Source organism: Betta splendens, chromosome 14 (assembly GCF_900634795.4).
Source record: "Betta splendens chromosome 14, fBetSpl5.4, whole genome shotgun sequence".
Classification (NCBI taxonomy): Eukaryota; Metazoa; Chordata; class Actinopteri; order Anabantiformes; family Osphronemidae; genus Betta; species Betta splendens.
The window spans coordinates 9,994,722-10,016,788 of NC_040894.2; the positions used below are offsets into that span (position 1 = coordinate 9,994,722).

Consider the following 22,067-nt stretch of genomic DNA (forward strand, 5'->3'; position numbering starts at 1 on the left):
TTTTTTATTATAGTATATCTTTCTTTAACACTCCAATAACATATGTATTTAGGAATAAACACTCAACAAAGCCATATATTAGCCGCCACGGGAATCAGGCATTTAATATCTGGCTAATAAGTTTGTTGTCTGAACTCCTTAGTAATATGTGACATTAAAGGCGGAGGCAAGTGACATTATTTTGAAAAGCACCACTTTACCCTGCTGTCATCTGACAACGTATTAGACAGGCTGTTATTATCTTCATTTCCCTCTTTGGAGTAGTGTAGTGTAGTTTTAAGCATTTTCTATGGATTTTTGTAAACAAGCTGCAGTGGCATTATAATAATTAATTAACATTATAATAATCATATGTGCTGCTTTCTCTCTCTCTCTCATCCAAGTGGCATCATCACATTTACCAGAGAAGCATCCTTGTGGGTCCAACACAGTAGATGTCACATGCAGGAAAAGATCAGCCTCACGAACTACGAGCTGTAGTATTTCTGCAAAGGTGCATTGAAAGGCATCAATTATTCAGAGCATATCCGTCATGAATGAGTGCACTCTTTTGCTAGAATACTATCGGTTAACCCGAGTGCAGCGTGTCACACCTAGTCAAGTGGCGCCATCTTGTGGCTGCACAGGTGTAGCTGCTGTCAGTATATTTTATGGACGTTTCCTTCAATTCCAGTTTTATACATTTGGATTTAATGCTGACATTTTTTTCTTTCACCTGCTTTTTCCTCATCTCCACATGAAACACTGCTACAGCTGTTTATTTACAGCCGATTCCGAAATTATTCATACATCAGGCAATCTTCTGAACTAAAGTCTAAAGCAGGTTTTTTTGTTTGCTTTGTTTTTACCTAAAATGTCACATTCTTCTCCCAAAAGATAATGAAAACTGATTACTCATCTTTTATTCACATTTAAACAAAAAGTTATGCTTTCTAAATTATTCATCGCTTCTCAATAATCAATAGAAAAGCCTTTATTGGCTGTTACAGTAATCAAACAATTCCTATAAGCTGACACCAGCTTTTTTGCATGTGTAGTAAGTATTTTTGTTTATTCATCTTTAGTAATAAGCTCATTTACTTTCAGGTTGGAGGCTCTTCTACAAAGTGTCATTTTCTGTATGTTTTTTACACAAACCCGCAGATAATGACAGGAGACATGATGTATGAAAGATAGCTTTATTGCACAAGGTGTTAGAATGATCTTTTTAGTTTTTGCTTTCTTTTCATAGAAAATGTACTTTTGAACACAAGCAATTGCTATAACAAGCAACTCAAACAAATGTTTGGGATACCCTCAACATTTTTTTTTTGTTTTGTTTATGATTTTCATACATTTTTTCCTTCAGTTTTTCCCTTTTAGCAAGCATGCAACGACTTTTTTGAGGATGAACAAAATACAAAATAATATTTAAAAAAAAGTAAATAGGACAAATGACAACATCAAAAAGACCTTTAAAAAAAGAATAAAAATTCAACAAATTAGTATCAAAACATAAAGGGAAAGACGTTGTTTTGCCCATTAAAGAAGTAAAATATTTCATTTTTGATACTATTTCAATTTTGAAACTGGGGCATTCATTCATGTGTCCCCTGATTTATTCTGACGAAAATAGCTCTTCATACAAAACTGTGTTTTATGTACAAGACTTAATCTATAAACAACACTGACAGGTAGAGATGATGGGTCTAATATGTTTAGGGTGGTGAATTCTTACTTTGATTTACTTAATAGGGTAAAAGGATGAGCGTCTGATTGAACAACTCTAATCCTGTATATACACATTACATTAATAGTTTGTGTGACCAAAACAGCTACGAGTCCCTGATTTCACTGGCTGAACTGGCTTTAGCCACAGGCCACATACCTTAGTACTAGTTGATCCCTGGAACCTAAATTTGTACCTAAACCCCAAACAAATTGTAACTAATATAAAAAATCTAAATCAACAGACTGACAGACACCCCCTCAAACAAACAAACAAACAGACAAAGCAAACGGATGAATAAATATAAGCCAATATAAGGAAATGCTTTAAAAAGACATTCCAGATTCTTGTTTGAATGTACATTTGCGCAGAATGAAGGGATGAAGCAGGACAAATACAGTACTTCAAACAGGGCAACAACAAACATATCAATTGAGTGAACGCTATATAAATTTTAAAACTGAACTCCCTGACATACAATATAACATCTCTCAACAGTATATTAATTTACGTCATTCACATCATAATAGGGACACCTTCAGCTCTCCCCTCGGTTCTTTCATGAAGGTTGGCTCAGTAGCACTAAGGCTGACTGTGATGCTGGTGGGACACTGCTTTACCTGTGACCGTCTGCCTCTTCCGTCCACGCAAACATGAGGTCTTCATATCGCATCGCTCCTCTCATTATTAATCTTACTTGCAGATTCTCTGTGACACTGATTTGGTTTTTGAACGTTACCGTATTTGCCAGTGCATCGGGTTTAAGAGCCAACTGTAGTCTAAGCATCACATCACAGGAGGCTTCGTTTCCACCCATCACACACGTCGCAGTACAGAGCGTAGCTCATGACCCGTTCACCTGTTCACCAGTCTTTTCAGGAGCTGATTTACAAACTATGACTACATTGCATTTCCCAGCTAATCATAAGGGTTTGAAAAGGGTCCCTTTCTTTTCTTAGTCACTGTACACACAGTAACACACAGAGGATTTTGTTTATAGTATATACTAAACTTTTACTTTCTTCAGTCCAACCTTTTCTAAAATTTCTTTTAAAATTCATGATTGAGCGATTGTCTTTAAATTTGACATTAACAATACACTTCTGTATATACTACTACACTATTGTAGTACATACAATTTATACTTTGTCATAATTTTACTTAAACGTCAGCAATATACATAAAAATATATATGTTAATTCTTTATAATACCAAATAGTCTCTATTTATAATGTGAGAAATGATATTGTAGCTTTTTTGGGTTGTCATGATTTGTTTCAAAATGCAGTTCAGCAGGAGAGCCATCCGTGGGGGGACATAATAGTGATCAAAAGTTTATCCTTGTGGAAGTGAGCATGAATAATTTGATTTGAATTCACCATTAGGAGAAAGAAACTGCCAATAGTCATATGGGATTTTAAGAGACACACAGGGGGGTGGAGATACAGTATAAAGAGGGGACGTAAGAGAACGGCTGCAAAGTGACAATAATACTCAAACTATAAAGGACAGTATACGTGTGCATATGAGAGACGGGATGGCCAAACAACATACTGGCTATCGTAGTCATCATCAACACAGAGCTCGTAGATCCTTAGTTATAGTCAATACTTCCAAATCACCATAGAATCACCGCCTGTCTCTATTTTTTTTTTTTGTCTTTTTGCTGTGCAGCTCCTTTGACAACTGAGCGAAGCTGAGCACCAGCCGGCTGGAACTGTTAGTTGGAGTTAGTAGTTCGTTCACAGAGTCCCAGAGAGGTCGGATTAGCCGGGTCTCCGTCCGGGAGAGCACCTAATCAGACTGGATGCTGGGCAGCTCGCCATCCACCGGGCTCACACTGCAGCATGAGATGGTTCCATGCCCTTTCTGGCCCAGGCTGAGGCCGAGAGGCTGAGGGCCGGGGTCCGCAGGGCCAGTCTGTGCGCCGCCGCACGCCTACACCAGCGTGTACGACTTGGAGTAGGCGCCGGCGCTCTGTTTCTGCAGCCGTCCCAGCGCCGAGGAGCTGCTCTCCAGCAGCGAGTCTCTGGAGCCGCCCACCTTGTTGCTGCTGGCGGGGTTGCTGCCGGTGCTGGACGTGGAGGCCGTGGCCGCCGCGTTGGAGCTGGGCATGGTGAGGGTCCTCTGGGGCAGCGTGGCCGTGCCCGAGCTGGAGCCCAGGCTGCCCAGCCCGGAGTGGCCCAGCGTCAGCGCCTGCTGCTTGGCCGGGTCCAGAGTCTTGTGTCGGCCCTGCGTGTGATAGGCCCGCTGCGTCAGGCTGCGGATGGAGGCCTCGCGCGGCGGCACCGCCGGGCACGGGTCGTGCAGCTCCCCCTGCTTTCGGAAGAACGGGTCCGTCTTCATGTAGAGGGGCAGGTTGCAGAATTCACCTGGGAAATGCCAGAGCAGAGAGTGTTAGACGGAACCCCCGATTTCAGACGTCATCCCATTTGGAGGCTGCGCAGGGCCGATTCATGGCTCGGGCTCTAACGCTCACTTTTATTGGCGCGGTGAGGAATGGGCACGGCCACGTTCTTGCCGCGGTCGTAGTCCTGCGGCTTGGGCGGCGAGGCCGTGAAGCGGCAGATGCCCGGCTCCGACGGCGTGCTGAGGGAGGTCATGCTGTCGGCCGGGTCGTTGGTGCCCGTGGTCATTTGGTCGGAGGAGCTGTCGGAGATGAAGCACTCGGTGATGGTGAACTTGGCGTGCTGCAGGTGCTCCTCCAGCTTGGCGTGCTCGTAGGCCCTCGCCAGCTCCTCGTAGGTGGAGGAGGCGCTCTCGGTGGAGACCATGCTGTTACGACCTTTATCTGAACACAAACAATAAATAGGATTAGTACATGTTTCTTTATTTACATCAGGTTGTCTCCAGATTGATTTTTCTGCTTCTATGTGTAAAAATGGAAATGAGATAAAAGCAGTAGTACACGGAGTAGTGGGGTCCCGGTGGTGCTGACCCACCTGTGTCTTGGGAGAGGCTGGCGCTGTAGCTGTCACTCTCGGTGGCCGTGATGCCATGAGAGCCCATTGTCCGCCAGTCCGAGGTCAGAGTTCGCGCAGAGGCTGTCGACTGGCTCTGACTGGGTCGGCTCAGCGTCCACTGGCTGGAGTATCGGTTCCTGGAGCTGTGGGCGGATTTGATGCTCTTCCTGGACACGGGGTCTGGGAGGAGTCACGGCCGTCAGAGGAGGACTCCTACTGCATCATCTCATTGTCTAGTCACCTGTCACACACACACACTCACTTGTTCCTGGGCGGATGTCCGACATGTCTATCAACGGCCCCGAGTTCTGGATGAGCGCTTGGTGGTGCAGAGACACCCCCGTGCAGAAGTTCTGCGGGTTCACCGATTGGCTGAACTCGGTGTCAGTCACGGGCACAGCGGCCTTGTCCTCACCTGTAGCACAAAACAGGTTAGTTATGGGATATAGGCCAAACCAAAGGCTTCTGTGCTTGAGTGGAGCCTCGTGCCTATCTGTTTGATGCCTTCCTTGTCCTCGATGAGGAGCTGCACACGTGGGATGTCAATGTGAAGCCTCGGCCCCTGAGGAGGGCCCTTCACAGGAGTGTCTATGCTGCGATTGTTCTTGCTGCAAACACACATGAGGTTAGAGAGGTTTCTATATTATTATTATTAATAATTATTATTGTTTCCTTGAGCAGGCTCTTACCTGATCAGCATCTCCGCCAGGCTCTTTGCGTCTGTAAAAGGTCGATGGGTGTTACTACATTACATTACATCAATGCATTGAACAGAATAGCCCGCCTCTCTTTTTCTGCTCACCTCTAAGACGCTTGAGTCTCTTCTCCTTGCGTTTCTTGCGGATGATGAAGAGCAACGCGACGCCCAGCGTGACCAGGATGACGGGAGAGCCGATGGAGAACAGCTTCTTCACGTCGTCCCCTTCTCCCCGAGCCGATTTAATGGGGGGTATGGTGCCTGTGGAGCGGAGGAGGAAGGATGCTGAATGTCACGGCGAGCGGGAGGAAGCGGTGGACGGCGAACTGCTTCCCTTCCCTTCACTTACTGCCGTCATAGTCAGTGGTGGCGAACTGGGAGCTCTGGTTGCCACAGCCGGCGCTGTTGCACGCCTTCATCTTCAGCTCGTACCAGGTGGCCTCGCGCAGTTCACTGAGGAAGAGCTGAGAGGTGGAATTGGCCTTGAGGCTCTGCCAGGCCCAGGTTCCCTTGGGTCTGAAGTCCAGCATCAGGTCGGTGATGGGGCATCCTCCACTGGTCCAGCCCTGCAGGTTGAGCCCTGCGTGGGTTGAGTTAATGTGAGTGAGCAGCGGCAGCTCCTTGTTGAACACTGGTTCTGCAGAGAGGGGGCCGAACAGCGGGGGGTTAGAGACATAGTGATACTGTACGGCTACATTATTGCATGTTAGCCTCCATGTTAGCAACTCTCACCTCTTCCATGAGTCTTGGCCTCAATGATCTCGCTGATGCGCCCGGAGCCTACGCTGTTCTTGGCGGCCAACTTGACCTTGTACCAGGTTCCGCAGCGCAGATTGTCCAACCGGAAGGAACGTTCACTGGAGCTGATGAACACATCCCTCCATTCCTCCGTGTTGTCCACGGAATATTGCAACACAAAACCTGCAGGACCACACAGCGTTGTCAGAAAAAGGCTTTGTAGAGAGTGACAGGCTGTTGCTGCTACGTGTGCTGGACGCCAGGGGGCAGCAATCAGCCGCATTCAGCTCTAGTTTACTTCCTTCTTCCACAGAAACAGCGGAGCTCAGTCGCAGCATTGGTGCAACTGATAGAAAGTGGGTGAAGCATACGGAAATAAATCTGTCACAACTACAATTGCACGGTCACGTGTGCGGGAGCAACAAGGAGCTTCTCTGGTCATGAAACACACCAACCTCTGATGGAGCTTCCACCGTTGTCTCCAGGGATCCAAGCCAAGGTGATGGAGGAGGTGGAGGTGGTGGAGACAGTCAAACGAGGCTGGTCAGGAGGAACTGGGAGCAAACACATACACACACACACACACACACACACACACACACACACACACACACACACACACACACACACACACACACACACACACACACACACACACACACACACACTGAATATCACTCACCACTACTTAAGATACACTGAGGCGCAGCTTTACTTTTCTCTTCTCACCTTGAACCACAAGATTGACTATGATGGTGTCGAAGCCCAGGGTGTTAGTGGCCGTACAGGTGTAGTACCCAGAATCCTCTGCTTTCACCGAACGCAGCACCAGGGTGCCATTGGACAGGATCTGCCGCTGACTGTCGGCCGTGACTGGAATGGCAGAGTCCTCGCTGGCAGAACGTGGACGGATCACAGACGTTAACTTACGGTGAGTGATGCTGACGACCTGTACAGATGCTGGAGGACGAGCTCTGACCTGTCTTTGGTCCATTTGATGGTGGGGGCGGGCTCTCCCACTGAGCTGCAGGGCAGACGCACCTCCTTCATCCAGGGTGTGGTCACGGTGCCCCCGAAGGACAGGATCTTAGCTGGGACTGCGCACAATAAGACGGCGGAATAAATAAACAAAGACTCGGACACGTGTTGATTGAAAAGCTGTGGCCCAGTTTGCCTGAAGGGAAACATTTTCACTCGGTGCTGCTTGTAAAAGCTCCAGCGTGTTTCTGCATGGCCCGTCTTAGTCTCAGTCTATGTTTTCCCCATACATCCTCCCATGTATTGATCAGCACCGACTTCCTCTGTCCCCTGGGGTAAATTCACTGGATGGGGCCTGTTCATCACCACATAATTAACAACAACATTTCTTGCAACATAGCCACTACTCAATCAATACCAGGGCTGTCAATCAATTGCAGCGGGAGAAGGAGGGAGCGAAAGGCGATGAAAGCGATCCCGGCGCAGGAGATCATGTTACCACTTCATGGTGGACTTTAAAAGGCTTTCGCTCATAACCTTTACAAAAATCTCTTTAGCCTTCTCCTCCACGCGAGCGCCCGCCCGGAGCACCCACCTTTCCCAGCAGGCTCCACGGTGACCTTTGAGCTGATGTTGCCTCGGCCGGCGGTTGTCACGGCTGCGGCCCAGATGTGGTATTGTTTACCGCGGGTGAGGTGCGTGATCCGGTAGAACAGCATCTCTGGATTGGCCTCGTATTCACTGGGGGCCTGATAGAGAGAGGGGGGGGCACGCTGTCATATTAGCATGAGAGCACGGTGAGGCGACAGGCCTGTTGCCACCTCCTGGTTCTGTACGACCTACGAGTAGAGCCCGTTAGAACAAGAAGAGGTTTAAACAGCAGCCATTTTATATTTTATCTGAAGGGAAGTCCAGGTGCTGCAATGACTTTCAGTCACCCATCGTTCCCACTGGAAGGGAAACTATTGCTGTACAGGAATTTAGCTTTAATTAATTTGAACATTTATGCATGTTCTTTTTTACACTGCAGTTTGTCAAGATGTTGGAATGTGGAAAAAAACAACAAGACAATGATTATTGCACAGTAGAGGCGCAATATCAGCATTTTTAACGACTCAGATTAAATAATAAATAAGTAGGATTGTAGGCCAAGTGTTTTAATTATTGATGTTTGATATTTATGATTCTTATTGTATTTTATTTATCAGAATATTCTATCTACTGTATCTCTATTGTTTTTGGCCTAAATGCATAACCTTAATTTAACCATCAGCACATCATCTTATTTTGTCATTTGCAACAAGGTTTTCTTGCTTGTACGATAATAACATTGTGCTGATATCAAACACCTCTGTGGTTTGAAAAAAAAACAACTATATTTGCCACTCAGGCGATTGCTACCATAAATCCTGCACCAGACCACAAAAGCAGATCAGTGAGGTGTTGATTTAAACAGGGAAATACCATTTTGGCAGCAGTGTGTTCATTCATAAATTTTATAGTGACACAAAAGATACATTTTCATTTAGTATGTGTGTGTACACAAACTGTACACAGAACAAAGTATGGGGTAAATGTGGATTTACTTATTCATTTAGGGAAATGTGCTTAAAATCTTTACAATATGGAGGCTTTTAAAATGCATCCATCACTGTTTGGACGGAAGAAGAGCCATAACTTCTCTAGACCAAATAAAATCGACGCAAAGGAAATGATCTCACCTCACATCCGCACATTTATTGACGGGGTCAAGGAAAATAACAATTTATATCTAATGCAGGATTATAATATATTTCTCTGAGAATATATCCACACACACACACACCTGCAGTCACGCGCACACACACCGCCGGCGTTATCTCTCCACTCGATGCTCTGTTCAATCTCTTTAATCTGTTCATCTCTGCTCGTCTTCACTTGCTTCACCATTTGCTTTTCCCTCTTTTTCCCAACCCTTCTCTGTCTAGCTCACTGAAGAGGAGAGGAGAGAGGGACAGGGGGAGGGAGGACGTGTGTGTGTGTGTGTGTGTGTGTGTGTGTGTGTGTGTGTGTGTGTGTGTGTGTGTGTGTGTGTGTGTGTGTGTGTGTGTGTGTGTGTGTGTGTGTGTGCGCGCATTGGAACATTCCTCCAGCATAGCGACGGTGCTGTGGTGATCCAGGGAGTGATACAGGGAGATAATGAAAAGACGGACAAAAGCACTCTCGATGTGACTGATACCCTCCTCTGCTCCTCCCTTCCTCCCTGCCTGTCTCTCGCCCTCTCCCGCTCTCCCTCGCTCCTCATCCCTCTCTTTTTCCTCTCATTTCCCCTCGGCCTCTCCCTACCTCTAATGGTGTGTCTCTTTCTCTCTCTCAACCTCCTTTCCCCCACCCTCCCTCCCTTTTCCCTCCCTGCCCGTGCTCATTTGCATGGCACTCATGCACAGAGACGGAGGAGTATTTGTGAATAATAAGAAAGTGAGATTCGAGCCTGATATCAGATTCGTGTTGATGTTTGTGGCGCACATGATCTAACCGCGACTCAAATGTCGCCCGTACGTGTATAAATAGAAAATATTGAAGTGTGATGTCTCCGTGTTTGTGTGCTTCTGATGCGGCAGTGTGCATGTGTGAGCTTGTTCTCTGCCTCATTTGCATATCTACGTCTCATCACGTTGCCAAGACAACCTCATCTGTTCATCTGGGAGGGCAGGAAATACAGCGATGGTGCAAACACAGTGAAAGACACACACACACGCGCGCGCGCACACGCACACACATACACACACGCAGTTCAATTAATAAGAGTGGTTACAAATTAATTATTTACATTGGCAGATTGTTATCAAGTCCACAAATTTCTTGCTTCTTAACGATGCGGAACATTTGCTGGGGGCCACACACACACACACACACACACACACACACACACACACACACACACACACACACACACACACACACACACACACACACACACACACACACACACACACACACACACTCACCGGCTGTCCAGAGCCTGGACTGGAGCAGTAGATGGTGTACTTCCGAATGACACCATTGGGTTTGTGAGGAGGCAACCAGGACACGACCACACTGCTGGGAGAGGAGGGGACTGCCTTGATGCCAGCAGGTGCACCAGGAACTGAAAGCAATGTACATATATATAAATATACATGTATTACGAATGCAACCTAGAGGGCATGCAACTGTGTCCATGCTTCTGTGTGGGCTTTGTGTGTTTACATGCTGGGCGTTGCATGCCTATTAGACTGAGCAGGCTTGTTTACAGATTGGTAGTCTTATCCTGCGCTAAGCCGCTCTGAGAGGACTTGGAGGAGCTCCCTTTGGGTGCACTGCCGTGACATATGTTCATTTAGACGCTGGTCAGCAGTTCTGACTCTGTGACACCCAGCAAACTCTTAACTCTCTACCCCACAAACAGATTAGACAACAGCGTCTGATCCTCAGCTGGCCACTTCAGCCTCACACTGAACGCAGCCTAATAGTTTTATTCCAGGCCAAAGGCTCAGGAACGATTTAAAGCGAGGAGAAAAACACATCAGGACACGGGATCCTGTGAAAGTGAACAATAATGCTTTTGTTAGAATGGCTGTACAGTGTGGGGTCGAGCCTATTCAATCCCACCATAAATATAGCTTGCTTCTGACAGTGGGCCTCATCTGGGATCCAGAGAGGGAGCTGCCACAGAGTCAGCACACAGCCACCCTTCACGAAGCTGTTGGATGTGAGCAGGGAGGTTTCAAAGAGGTGGAGAAAGAACAGTGGGAATGATGGATTCACTTCCTGGGGGAGTGATGACAGTGGGGAGGGGCAAAGGAGGCAGTCAACATTATCATAACTGGGCCTCCATGTCAAGTAGCAGTGGTTTTGGGAGGAGGGGGCGTTAAGTCCCATCTGGTGCCCAAAGAACAGAACCACTCAGCCAGCCCAACCTGTGTGGTGAGAAGGAAGCAGAGCCCTACCAACATTGATGCATGACACCGTGCCAATCAGGATCCTCCAGTGCGTCACAGTAGGACTCAACCAGACAAATACCAGATGCAAGTCCAGTTTAAAATGCCTGTGACTCTATGTTCAGCCGTGACACCTATATCTCTGTCAGCCACGAATAAGCTGTGATCACCTTTCTATCGTTCCATCTTCAACCCCCAGGCCCCTCCTCCTCCTCCTCCTCCTCCCCCTCCCCTATAAAGAGACATGGATCTGGCTGTAATCCCGCCTCCAATGGTGTAAGCACAAAATTAATTCTCTCTAATCCAAGGAGGGTTAATCCCTTCGCCTATGGCAAAGGGGGCTCGGGGAAAGGAAGCAGGCCGGGGCTGATGCCTGACTCCTGGACGCTATATGCTCAGAGAGCGACCTGCCTCTCCCCACTGTCCCACCAGCCCCCCCTCAGCCCTGGGCTGTGCACCCAAAGCCTCTTAGTTCTCATTAGCACCGCTAATGGAGCTTCCCAGCATAAATGAGCTTCTGTCACAGGTTTGAGAGACAGCCCAACACCCTTTTATGCCTACAGTGTACCCCATTTATACATGTTTCACCACACACATGAATAAATAACAATAAAATACATTACAATGTATTACAATTAAATACAAACGCACGCTTTTGGTTTGTATGTATACTCACGGTCCTCGCGTGTCTGGATGTACAGGACGTTGCTCCGGACCCCGTCTCCAGCTTGCGTGTAGGCCAGCACCTGAACACTGTAGTTGGTGTACTTCTCCAACCCTCGCAGCTCCACTTGCTCCCGGGTGGTGGTGATATTCTGCATCTCTCCCCATTCTGAGGGAGACAGGGAGGGAAAACTTATTGTATCGGGGAGCTACGCTGGTGGACAACAGAGAGACGAAGTGATGCAGGGGAGAATCTGTGGAACCAAGAAGCCGAGACACGGATGTGGTAAAGGTTAAAGGTCACAAGCACACAAACATTTAATCAACAGCACACACAACACAAAGGAAAACCTTTCCTTGATTTGGAAGTGTTTTACGACACACTGACACATTGTGAGACAGAGAGAATGTGGGGGTGAACGTTTAGAATGAGATAGGTGATAATTACTCTGCATTGGCCACTGGGCCTGGCCCCCACAGCACCCACCTCCGTCAGGGAAGAGGGACCAGAACACCACGCGGTAGCCTTTCAGCACGCCGTGCAGCGTCAGCCGTGGAGGCTCCGCCCACGTGATCACGGCCTCGTCCGAAGTCACGGAGATGGCTCGGACGTTCTGCGGGGGTTCGCTGGGCACTGCGGAGAGAGAGCGGGGGGGCGGCGTTGGTGCAGCTCGGCTCAGATCTACACATTTCGAGGCTGTGTTAATGAGACCTAATTGGAAGGAGGAATCCTTGCTCATTTCTGTCACTGGGAGCTGAATGATGCAGCATGGCGACTGATAATCATTGACTACTCAACACCACAACCCACAGGCAATCTCCGCTGAAATAAATCAGTCAAACAAGCCTAAATTGGATCTCAATAGCTCCTTGTTCCCCGCTAGCTTTCAGAGCACTGAGGAGAGCAGGAGAGGAGGTCAGAGGGTGGAGGGAGAACACAGCGAGAGAGCAACATGAATAGTTAAACGGCTCCACCTTAAGGGGTTAAAATGCAGATGAGACCCTGCCTGGACATCTACCATTATTATTACTGTTACCATGAGGATCACCGTTACTGTCTGCTCACATGGGCATGGTCCACTAAAACAAAGGAGTAACAGTGATGTGAAGCAGATGATGAGAGAGCCCTCTGCTGAAAGACCACGATGCAGAGGAGACAAAGGGGGAAGGAGGGCTTTGGAGGTAGAGTGGGCAGGCAGCCATTTAAAGAGTAATGCGGCTCGTTGTTCCTCTCTGCCTAACGAGGGAGCTAATTAAAGTCATAAAGAACAATGGGGGATGTGCTGCAATTTCACTTCAACCATTTCTCTTGAAAACCTGTCTCTTCATATACGTTAGTCGTAGTGATCAGAAACCTACATGCTTTCATTCCTTCCATCCTCCCACTCATTCTACGGCATCCTGCAGTGTTTCTCCTACCGTCTTCCAGTGTAGTGGCGTTGATCTCAGTACTGGATGGGCCATTCCCGGCTCTGTTGAAGGCTTGGACCACCACCCCGTATTGGGCAAACTTCTTCAGGTTGTCCAAGGTGTACACCTCGCTGTCCCCGGTGGCTTTCATCTCCACTATGCTGTACTGGCCGTTGCTGCCTGGACCATTCTCTCTGTAGCAGATCTGGTAGCCTCGGATCACCCCGTTCTGCAGCTCCTTCTTGGGAGACTGAATTCAAGAAATTGAGAATGTAATATAGACATTTAACAGCAGCAGGTAATAATAAGTTATTCAGTACTGTAAGACAAAGGTCCTTACCCTCCATGTGACCCGTATGCTCTGGGACGTCATAGGTTGGAGTATTACTTCTATCGGTGGGCCGTCCGGTGCTGTGGATAAAAAAAAAAATCTCATACTCAACGCTTGTGACCCACTTACAGGCAGAAAAAGCTAAATAAGATCTCCGGTGACTCACGTTCTTCCTCTGTACTGATTGTTAGCTCTTTACTAGGTGGACTGCGGCCAATCTTGTTGTAGGAATACATGCGGATGCTGTAAACACAGGCAGGATGCAGCTCCACGATGTTGGCTTGGTTGTTGGTGGGTGAGATGTTCCTCGTTGCGTACATGTGATCCCAGGAGTCTGTAAAAGACAAAGATACGCATGTTTATCACGCATATCTTCATTATTGTGACGTGTTCTTCATGTAGCATGTGTACCTGATTTGTTTTTGTACTCGATGTCGTAGCTGGTGATGATGCTGTTGCCATCAAACCTTTGGATCCAGTGCAGGTTCATGCTGCGGCCCTTCACCTCTCTAACCTCCAGCTCGGGCGGGCCCGGCGGTTCTGTGCATGTGGGAAAGTAAAATGCTGAGAGCTCTCGCAGTGGGAGCTGACTCTGTAGCATTTACCTTTCGGCTTCCCGGCGCCGTGTTTGTAACAGGTCGTTGTCTCACCTTGCACAGTGAGTTGGATGAGCCCTCGGCCCTCTCCATAGGAGTTGATGGCATGGCAGGAGAAGAAGACAGAGTCTCCCTGCTCAGCTGGATTCAGCTGTGAGCATCAACAAACACAACCGGGTTAAAGTGTGCCTACAAATACAATAACTCCAAGTCTGATAACAAAATGAGTCTTTAAGTGACCTTCAGGGTGGAGATGACTTCGTCCCCCTTCTTGTTGATGGTTATGGAGTACCGGGGGTTCCTCTCGGCGTCGATGACAGTGTCCCCTCTCTCCCAGCGGATGATGATAGGCTGCTCCCCTCGTGCTGTGCAGTTTAGCTCCTTGGTCTGGCCCCGCCTCGCTATGGTGGTGTTGGGGTGGCTGGTGATCATGGCAGGAACTGAGCGAAACCACAGACACATGTCAGTGTGACAAATAGCATTATGTGGCGTAATGAGACGAGGGAACAGGGATGTGATATTGGGAAACAAGGATATATTACAGATGTATAGACATCTCTATTCCTGCCCATCATTCTACGTTTTCATTTCACGCTTCAAGCCTCGTTGGTCCTCCTGCACCACCTCCTCCCACTCTGCCTTTGACTTCTTCTTTCTATTTTTCCAGCGTCTTATCCACCTGCTTTCCTCAGATTAAGATTATTGATTGAGTGGGCTGCTGTGGTTTTGTTTTCATCACTAATTCATCAACGCTTTTTACCACCAAACATCCAGGAGCACACGGACGATCAATCAATAGCAAAGACACTCCCAGTCAGAGACATGCGGGACAGGTTTGGTTGGTTTCAGTATGCTACAGTAGCCGGGGGCAGAAGTGCTGCCTAGCGGTTTCCCCACCAAAAGCTTATATCTGTGTATGTCCAAAAGATGTAATCATGAAAGCTTGTGTTCAAGCCAAAGAGCGAATGATTGACACTTACTCTTGACAGTGAGGATCATGCTCTTACTGATGTCTGAGCCCACTCCATTGGAGGCCTGACAGAGGTAGTAGCCTCGGTCGTCCTCCAGAACATGTCGGATGAGCAGAGAACCGTTGGACATGATCTGAATGCGGCCCGTTAGCGGGACCGGGCGATACTGCTGAGGGTTTCCAATACCTGCACCACACAACACATGCATGTTAGAGCGCATATGACCTAGTTTGGGTGAGGACGGTCTGTTGATTTTACCTTTGGCGTGTTTCCACATGACCTTTGGAGGTGGGTAACCCTCCACAGAGCAGTTGAGAACTCCAGCTTTGCCATAGATACAATCCTGGTTGTTGGGCTGCACCACAAAACGAGGTGGAACTATGAAACAAAATCATGTGGTTAACTTTAACAGAAGATGAGTTGTTAAATGAGTTTTTGTAGTCCATTATCATCACGTCACTCAGTCCCTCACCAGTAACAATCAACTGTCTCTCCCAGCTGACAGTGGCCGCGGCGTTGCTGGCGATGCAGGTGTAGTTCCCGTTGTGCTTCAGCGTCACCTTGGAGATTTGCAGGGAGCTCATGAACTCTTTGGTCTCTATTGCGACGCCAGAGGCGGAGCCTGGGATGATGAGCTGGCCATCTTTGTGCCAGGTGATGCGTATGGGCATGTCCCCGGATGACACCACGCAGGCGATGTACATGAGCTTCCCCACTGAGGTAGAGGGGATGTCGAAGGGCTGGATGAGCGGCGGCACTGGGGGGGGGGGGTGGAGAGAGGGTCAGCGACACAGGCAGCAGTAGGGGCGGAGGAACAGCCCTGTGGCCATCTGGAGAAATGCTGGGAGAGAGGTCATTGGCCAGTGGGCTCCTCTTCTCTAGCCTCCTCTCAGCCCCCATCTCTTGCAGCCCGTAATAGCTGTTCTGGTTAGAGTCCAATTGGCAGGAGGAAGTCGTTCTATTGCCATAGTAATGGAGGTTGGGGTGGGGGTACTACAGCTGAGACATCTGGGGGATTTAATCTAGGCTTCATTATTATTCATCTAATTAAATCAGAGACTCACACAGACACATGCACACACCTCTGCAGCTGTCCTGCTGCCTTCGTTACACCGTTCAAGACTAAGCACAGTGCAACATGCAGCAAAATGAACACAAATAAACCACTCAACACTGCATTTGTACGTTATGCCAATCACATTTTAAAATATAATTATTGTTAATATTGTGTGAATAGCAAAGAAACCATTGTCGTCTCACCTTTGACAGTGACGTGGACGGTCTGGTTGATTGACACCTGGGGTTGGATGAGCACACTACACATGTAGGTGCCCTCGTCTGCGCCTTTCTGCACGTCCGTCAGCCTGAGGGTGCCGTTCTCAAACACCACTTGACGATGATTATCGGGCAGCTGCATCCCGTCCTTCAGCCACTTGATGGAGTAATACGGGTAGCCAATCACGCGGCACGTTATGTACGTGTTCCTGCCCGCCACTGCGGTGATGTCCCGCATGGGTCTAATTCGAGGTGGACCTGGAGACACAGGGAAGAGAGGGAGGGGATGGAGGGAGGAGACAGAGAGCGACGCAAGAGGCCGGAGAGAGGGCGGGTGACGTGATGGGGGTCATGGCAGAGTTAGGGAGCAGCCACGAAGACAGGAGGGGAAGAGATAAAGGTTGAGGGTGATTGGGGCAAGTTGACAGGTGGAGAGGGAGGTTAGTTAAGCTCCCTGTACTAAAGGTTATTAAGGATATTTGTGTATTGTAACCTAATTAGATGTTCTGTAAGATAGATAGATATATAGATAGAGATAGAGAGAGAGGTGGATGGATGGATGGATGGATGGATGGATGGATGGATGGATGGATGGATGGATGGATGGATGGATGGATGGATGGATGGATGGATGGATGGATGGATGGATGGATGAGTACTGTACAGTAGCTAGATGGATGGATGGATAGATGGACGGACGGACGGACGGACGGACGGACGGATGGATGGATGGATGGATGGATGGATGGATGGATGGATGGATGGATGGATGGATGGACGGACGGACGGACGGATGGATGGATGGAGATGGATAGATAGATAGATAGATAGATAGATAGATAGATAGATAGATAGATAGATAGATAGATAGATAGATAGATAGATAGATAGATAGATAGATAGATAGATAGATAGATAGATAGATAGATAGATAGATAGATAGATAGATAGATAGATAGATAGATAGATAGATAGATAGATAGATAGATAGATAGATAGATAGAAGTGTATGCGTCTCTCTAGCCCCTGTGTATTTGTATAGAGGGTGTGGAGTGCATTTATATTGAAAAGCAGACAGGCACCTCTTACGTTTATGCGCGCTTGGTACTCGGCGCTACCGGCCGAGTTGCGTGCGACGCAACGGTACACTCCCCCATCGCGAATGAGCGGGCTGCTGACGTTGACGTGCGACACGGTCAGGCCGTCCGACAGTGTGTACTGGCTGGTCTTGTAGGTGGAGTCCCGCACCACGGGCTCGTCGTCCAGCGTCCAGGTAATCGACGGCGGCGGCGCCCCTTTGGCCGCGCACATGAGGGAGAAGGGCTCGCCGGGGTTCACCACCCGCTCGCTGAAGGAAGACACGATACGAGGAGTACCATCTGAGGGGAGGGGGGAGGCCGGATGAGCTTTGGTGTATTTCTTGATGATTGCAATATATGTTGAAACAATGCACTTCCCCGTCCACATACCCTCTAGTAGAATAATTGAAAAGTCCTGAGCAGTGTGACCCTTTCGAGAGGCGAAGCACTGGTAGGCCCCAGAGTGGAACTTCTGTGCTGCTGTAATCTGCAGCGTGTCGTTGTGTTGCCCCTGGATGGAGATATGTTGGTCAGGGACGATGGACTCTGAGTTCCTGAACCAGCTGATGTTGTACTCCGGGGAGCCCTCCACGGTGCAGGTGAAGAACAGTGTGCTGCTGATGCCTGTCTTCAGGTTTTTGGGCGATAAGGTCACGCGTAGTGGATCTACGGAGAGGAACACGCGAGATCATGACACGTTGCAATTACAAGTGTGTGTTACCACAGACGACGGGTGTATTGTTGCGGGGCGAAAGTCAGCGTCCAATCAGTGCTGGTGACTCAATCAGTCTGACACAGTCATTAAAAAAGCAGCTGGAGATATCTCCTCACATCTCTGTCCAATGTGTGTGTGTGTGTGTGTGTGTGTGTGTGTGTGTGTGTGTGTGTGTGTGTGTGTGTGTGTGTGTGTGTGTGTGTGTGTCTTTGTATGTATGCAGTGTGAGTGTGTTCAAATGTCAGTGAGCAATAAGGCAGCTGGTGGTGTATGCTGGGGGGCATCACTGCGCTAACCCCCCCCATCCCTGTCAGAGTCACAGAGGATGCTGCCATGATGTGCCCACTGGCGAAGCCTACCGCCTCACCATCACCCTCGTCCTGCCTTCGTCTGCTCTTTGTCCCTTTTTGTACTTTTAACAAAATATATCTCCGCCTCTCAAATTATCTTGCTATTACATCAATAATATCAATCAATAATATGATTCAGGCATCACCCCATCAGTGACCCCTCGTCTTCAACCCCGTCCTCCTCACTCTCCTCCGCTCTGATGGTGAGCGCTGCTGGCAGCTGTGTTACGGATCCAGTCTCTCTGAATTACTGGCCCGTCTCTCTTCCCGGCGCCCGATATGACGGCTCGCGCGCACGCTTCCTGCCGACGCTCGCGCGTGAAACTCATACGTGCGCCTCAAACCAAAACGCGCCTGTCTGCCGCCGAGGAGACAGCGTGGGAGCCTGTCGCACCTATGACGTGCAGCTGTCCAGACACCTCCTTGGAGCCAAAGCTGTTGGTGACCTCGCAGGCGTAGCTGCCGCTGTCCTCCTGCCGGAGGTCGCTGATGGTCAGGCCCGTCAGGCGCCGGGTCCAGCGGGCGTCTGAGGGCAACGGGCGGCCGTCCTTCAGCCAGCGCACGGTGGGGCTGGGGTAGCCGCCCGCGGTGCAGGGGAGCTCCACGCTCTGACCGGCGTTCACCTCCCCGGCCTGGAAGCTGTCCAGGACGGTGGGCGAGGACTCGTTGGGGTCTAGAGAGCAGAGGTAGGGGTTAGTTGGAATGGGATACTCGCATGAGTGGGTTAGCGACGGGAAGCTGCTCACCCATCACCGAGAGCCTGGCGCCGTTGCTCTGCCGCGTCTCGCCGCTGTATTTGTGTTTGGTGATGCAGCGGTACGTGGAGAGCGCGTCCTCCTTCTGAACGTCCGAAATGTAGAGAGCCCCGAAGGAGGTCAGCAGAAACCTGTTACCTGAGGGAAACAAGAGCAGCACAGGCTACCGTTAGCTCAACGCTAGCTGAGACGATGGGTCTGGTTCAAATCAACCGCGCTCATTGTTGGACCGTACTGTAATAGGAACAAACAGCTGCCTGCACAGCTGGCGCTACCTGACTGGTGATGTCGCTTTCCAAAAACCTGGCACCCCTTCAAAGGCCTAGAGGACACGGGACGGTCATCCACCGCACCACGGCAGAGGCAGATTTACGGCCGCTAACGCAATGCAAACGCTTAATAGGCCCACGATCATCGCTGGTTAAAATAGGAGGCCGCGAATCAAATGGGCCGGGCCTTTAAGCAAAGCAACAAACTCCCAGAAGTCCCAACGATCACCCTTTTTGAATACAGGAGGTGCAGCATTAATTATCACGACTCTATCATCGAGTCACAGGCACCTGTGTGACTGTTTGTTCTTCAGGTGAGGGTGTGTGTGTGTGCGTCGCATTCACTGAACGGCAGCCGTTGCGTGTGTTTGCACAGACCGGGAGAAGGCGCAGGCTGCAATTTCGCAGCGATCTGTGTTTGCCCCCCAGAATGAAGCCTTACAGGATAATGAACACTTTAAGACCGCTACTCCCACAACACTGACTCGCCTGTCACAACACTGTGACACGGGCAGGGAGGGAGAACAGGGCAGCGAGTAGGAGTCAGCTGGATCTGTCAGAGCCACACTTTTCGTCTTCAGCAGGGGACTGAATTCATCCCATCAGCAGCCTCCGAAACAACAGCAATTACACAACACAGAGCACATTAATTCCCTCGCTATTTGTCCGGCTTTACTCGGTGGTTTGCCGGTGGAATCCGTTTGTCTTGACTCGATGTTGTGCGTCTCTTTGTGTGAACCCTGGCTCTTTTGCTCTCTCTCTCTAAGCAGAGTGGCAGACAGAGTTAAATATTAATTACTAAATCACTGCGCTCCCTCAGCTTTTATTCATGCTGACTTGACTAGATAATGAGAAACAGAGCCAATGTGCATCACGCAAACACACACACACACACACACACACACACACACACACACACACACACACACACACACACACACACACACACACTGTAGAAAACACAGACATGTATGCAGCCATGCAGCATGTTGGCGTTGCATAACTGCTTTTCTCGTTGTACCACCTTCATATGATTCTAATATCAGATTCTAGCTATTTTTTAATATATTCAGCATTGGGAAAAATTTTGAATTAAGTCATGTGAGAACACACACACAAAGGTCACACTATAGTGGGAATGACACCAGTGGCTCAACCCCAGAGCTGTGTTTCAAACACGATCTGTGCGGCACCGTATTTTTTGCATAACACTGATTAAACCCAATCAAAAGGAGCATTAGTTAATAAAGGAAGCCACAAGAAAAGCTCCACAGCAAACATTTAGAGGTTAAGATATTTTCCTCATAAACTATACGTGTCCTCTCACCCAGAAAGAATCTGCATTGCCTAGAGGATGGTGACATTGTTGGGTGTTGTATGAGTTTGGTCGAAGTCTCAATGCGACGCACTCATGGAAGAAATTGTGCAGCGTTGGTCGTGTCTATTTAATTTGTATTGGAGAGGCTGGTTAAGGAAAATGATAAACACTTTATAGTTAAGAAAGGCGCATTACTTAGATTAATTTAATGTATTATGAATACATTAAAGAGCAGTTTATTTGAATGCATTATGAATCGGAACCACGCTGTAGCCCGTGTGGCTTTCAGTAGAGTGCAGTTGTGAGTGAACCATGTGTGTAAGTTAGCAGCAGCCTCATTTTCACGAATGCAAATGAAGGCGTCGGTGCAAAGATAACGAGGCCCACCTCCTCAGTGGGGCCATTATTTATTGATGTTCTGCATCTTTCCCCATCCCTCCCACTTTCTTCATCCTCTCACTGTTGCTAGGCTTTTCTCGCTGCCACCCTGTTACGCATTTGGTGTGTTTTCAGCAGTTATTAAAGCGCAATGTGATTCCAGAGCTCAAGGACACGGCGGCGGCGGCGGTTGAAGCGGAGTTAAATGGATCACAAATGTGGCACAACAAATACAAACCAACGCTCTGTTTAGTTTGCATTGTTTTTTTTTCAGTTATCAATCTTGAGGTTTTCACAGTGATGGAAATGAAAATAACTATTAATAACTCAATTAATAACTCAATAACTCACTCTTGAAAACTGGGATGTGTGTCGACACGAGGCTGTGAAGCTCACACACTCATGAATGAGAAATCTGGACGCTATTAATTATGTTTTGTAGTATTTGTAGTTTTATGTACTGGACTAACTTGGATTGTTCAATAACAAGCTGATTTAACTCTTTCATTGCATTTGAACCCGTATGAATGAACCCTTAGCCCATGCTCTGTTAAATATTGCCAGAATAAGAACAAGTGGCATTCTGCATTCTGTGCATTCGCCTTATACGTCTGCTCCCAACAGCAAACTGCAGAGAAGAATTTGAAAGAAGGTGAGAAGAGAGAGTGGAGGAGGAGCGGATCAAAGACTTGTGACTGTCACCGAAAGAAGAAGAAAAGAGAAAGGACGGGAAAAAACACACATATTCCAGAGATACTCTCTGTGGTGCTGGAATGTGCTCTGTGCTTACAAATGCAGACGCGCACACACCTACAGAAACACCTACCGCCATGAAAATAGGACGCACAAATATTTCCCTGCAGGAATAAAAAATTAAATAAATAAATGAACTATGCGGTAAAATTATCACGGCC

The 22,067-nt window shown here is 48.3% G+C and overlaps 1 protein-coding gene across 4 annotated transcripts in view; it reads right to left on the minus strand.

Moving 5' to 3' along the window:
- Nucleotides 1–1,162: 1,162 nt before the first annotated feature.
- Nucleotides 1,163–22,067, minus strand: part of LOC114869292 (cell adhesion molecule DSCAML1-like) — a 37,908-nt gene continuing 17,003 nt past the window's right edge. Inside the window, exons 4-33 of one of the 4 annotated variants that reach the window (XM_029173400.3) lie at nt 19,180–19,326; nt 18,828–19,106; nt 17,759–18,034; nt 17,372–17,668; nt 16,275–16,547; nt 15,487–15,771; nt 15,273–15,392; nt 15,024–15,200; nt 14,284–14,483; nt 14,098–14,194; nt 13,859–13,987; nt 13,614–13,781; nt 13,457–13,527; nt 13,126–13,366; nt 12,155–12,340; nt 11,720–11,875; nt 10,072–10,211; nt 7,680–7,833; nt 7,086–7,203; nt 6,836–6,999; nt 6,562–6,660; nt 6,101–6,289; nt 5,718–6,005; nt 5,474–5,629; nt 5,361–5,391; nt 5,161–5,279; nt 4,934–5,086; nt 4,651–4,851; nt 4,188–4,499; nt 1,163–4,080 (exon numbers count right to left, since the gene is read on the minus strand). In XM_029173400.3, the coding sequence (XP_029029233.1) occupies nt 3,647–4,080; nt 4,188–4,499; nt 4,651–4,851; nt 4,934–5,086; nt 5,161–5,279; nt 5,361–5,391; nt 5,474–5,629; nt 5,718–6,005; nt 6,101–6,289; nt 6,562–6,660; nt 6,836–6,999; nt 7,086–7,203; nt 7,680–7,833; nt 10,072–10,211; nt 11,720–11,875; nt 12,155–12,340; nt 13,126–13,366; nt 13,457–13,527; nt 13,614–13,781; nt 13,859–13,987; nt 14,098–14,194; nt 14,284–14,483; nt 15,024–15,200; nt 15,273–15,392; nt 15,487–15,771; nt 16,275–16,547; nt 17,372–17,668; nt 17,759–18,034; nt 18,828–19,106; nt 19,180–19,326 (5,660 nt within the window). In that variant the 3' untranslated portion in view covers nt 1,163–3,646. Of the gene's footprint in view, nt 4,081–4,187; nt 4,500–4,650; nt 4,852–4,933; nt 5,087–5,160; nt 5,280–5,360; nt 5,392–5,473; nt 5,630–5,717; nt 6,006–6,100; nt 6,290–6,561; nt 6,661–6,835; nt 7,000–7,085; nt 7,204–7,679; nt 7,834–10,071; nt 10,212–11,719; nt 11,876–12,154; nt 12,341–13,125; nt 13,367–13,456; nt 13,528–13,613; nt 13,782–13,858; nt 13,988–14,097; nt 14,195–14,283; nt 14,484–15,023; nt 15,393–15,486; nt 15,772–16,274; nt 16,548–17,371; nt 17,669–17,758; nt 18,035–18,827; nt 19,107–19,179; nt 19,327–22,067 lie in introns of those variants that run through there. The other 3 variants (XM_029173398.3, XM_029173399.3, XM_029173401.3) reach the window with 3 other exon arrangements.